The sequence below is a fragment of the Pistacia vera genome, unplaced genomic scaffold, assembly GCF_008641045.1.
Source record: "Pistacia vera cultivar Batoury unplaced genomic scaffold, PisVer_v2 Contig51, whole genome shotgun sequence".
Classification (NCBI taxonomy): domain Eukaryota; kingdom Viridiplantae; phylum Streptophyta; class Magnoliopsida; order Sapindales; family Anacardiaceae; genus Pistacia; species Pistacia vera.
The window spans coordinates 543,242-545,393 of NW_022196346.1; the positions used below are offsets into that span (position 1 = coordinate 543,242).

A 2,152-nucleotide genomic window follows, 5' to 3' on the forward strand; every position below is an offset into this window, starting at 1 on the left:
TAATTGCCAACAACCTAACTACTCAAGTTTTGTTATTAAGTAAATTTGGCTCATATACCTATTCAAGTCCTATTTAATTTAAAGATATTTCTTAAGTTCTCAACTAATGAAAAAACGGGATGAATTTGCATGGTACTAACCCACTTATAGACGTGTAATCATTACCTTGAGTTCAGTGGGGTATAAATAGGTAGCTCTCCTTCACAAAACCGGGATTAGACATTCTAAATCCAACAAAAAAATATAACAAAAACACATTATGGGAAAGAAACTGTCTTAATATTCTTTAAGAACACTTAGAACACCAAGCACCTGTAACCCATATCGCAGTCCATAACCTCTTGTAATCTTGGCTAATAACCAAAAACACACTCATATAAAAGAAAACAGTGAATATAGGATTCGCTTTAAGCATCTGAACCACTATAAAAATATTTACCGTCTCATTTACTTTTACGTCTTTGCATATGTGAAAATAGTACTCCATCTATCCAACTCTCATAATTAATTATCTCACATGTAACTTCTTAGCATTTCACTACGTACAAAGTTGTTGATGTCAAAATCAAACATCAACACCGTGAAACACGTTTTGGATAATTTATAAGAATCTGCCTTTGATTAAGAAAAATAATCATACCAGAGCCATTAAAGCGCATATTGCTATTTTCAGGGAAAAGATAAAGAAATTTTATTCAAAAAGATATTGAACTCTCCTTTTGTTTTCATATATAGCTAGTTCCCTTTTTTAATGCTAAACAAACTTAATTAAAAAATTTAATATCAGTTTTAAGGACAGGGATAACGATTCAATTTATTAATTAAAACGATGATTGTTACTATCAAAGTGAATATCAGCAAACGGGGATTGCCAGTGCCACTTTCACAAGATAAAAGATCAAAAGCCAGAACTTTGGTTTTAAAAACTCCAGGATGTTCACACTTGAAAATTATATAAATTCATGTAAAAAAAAAAAAAAACACAAGAAAAGATGAGTATTATTATTATATATACAAAACTCATCTTCATCAGTCTTACAAAGATAAACTCGTAGAAAATTAATGTTTTAGTTGCATACCGGAGGTGAATTTTGAATGCATTGCCATGTTCCGTATTCCAGTATTGCAGGAGCGGCCTTCTGATATTCTGTTTTTCTCAGAACAGTGCGGTCGTTTACGTAATTTGTCATGACCCAATTTTGGTCAAGAATGTAGGCAGATTTGCAATTCTGGGAGATCTTTGAATAAAGCTTTGATACGATTCCATAATCAAACGTAGTATTTGAAGCAACGGGGCATATGAAATCATAGCAACCTTCTGTGTTTACTTTTAGAGGATCACAAGCAGAAATTGTCAGACACCCACCAGTTGTTGAACCACTCTCATCAGTTTTGTCGATCTTCGCATACTTTTTACAACCAGTGGCAATAAAGCTATTGTGCTTACTTGTAAAGAAAAATGGTGAGTCTGTAAGGTTAATACCTGTAGAGGTGTTTTTTAAAGAAATTGCAGGCATTTCGACGCCTATCCCGAAGCTCATAGCAGCGGTGTCTTCTGCTAGTTTCAGCTTCATCTTCGTCAAGAAAGGTTGTCCAGAGGGAGTAGAAGAGCTGTTGCAGGTTATTTCAAACCATTCATTGAAGAAGCAGCCTGCTCCAATTCCGAAGGGATAGTTTATTTGGACTTTACCACAACTCGTTGGACATGAAGCTTCTGATGCTTTGAAATTGATTGTCCAGAGTAACAAACTGATTATGATCTGCAACAACAACAAATGAGGATGATTAATGGCCATAATTAATTACTTTTGGCAGCCCCTCCTTTTCTTTGAGAATTGATATCGTGGAGATTCAACATAAACGATCGCTACATATAGAAATGGAAGAATATGTAGACCACCCTTGAGGTTTTTCAGTTTATTGTTTGGATGATAATTTTAACACTATTTACTAATGAAACCTTAAAGTTTGAAGAATGTATCTCTGATACTCCTTTATATCCTGTTAAATGGACCCTTAAATTTTAAAAAACTTTATCAATGATACCCTTTTACCCTGATTTCGTTACATTATAATTTGGTTTACAAAACACTTTCTTATAAGTTCAAAATTATATATAATATATATCTGTATTAAATTCAATGTTTTAAAA

The 2,152-nt window shown here is 33.0% G+C and overlaps 1 protein-coding gene across 1 annotated transcript; it reads right to left on the reverse strand.

The window, feature by feature from the left end:
• Positions 1–276: 276 nt before the first annotated feature.
• LOC116106123 (wall-associated receptor kinase-like 8) lies at positions 277–1,796 on the reverse strand. Its single transcript, XM_031392476.1, has 3 exons — positions 1,080–1,796; positions 864–942; positions 277–353 (listed from the first exon to the last, which is right to left on the reverse strand). Exons 1-3 carry the CDS (start codon positions 1,794–1,796, stop codon positions 277–279), a joined length of 873 nt encoding a protein of 290 aa, XP_031248336.1.
• Between the last annotated feature and the right edge of the window lie 356 nt (positions 1,797–2,152).

Coding starts and splice junctions, on each gene's coding strand:
- LOC116106123 (XM_031392476.1), bottom strand. CDS start 1,796: ATGGCCATTAATCATCCTCATTTGTTGTTGTTGCAGATCATAATCAGT. Junction 943..1,079: donor GCATTCAAAATTCACCTCCG/GTATGCAACTAA, acceptor ATAATTTTCAAG/TGTGAACATCCTGGAGTTTT. Junction 354..863: donor AAGTGGCACTGGCAATCCCC/GTTTGCTGATAT, acceptor TTTGGTTATTAG/CCAAGATTACAAGAGGTTAT.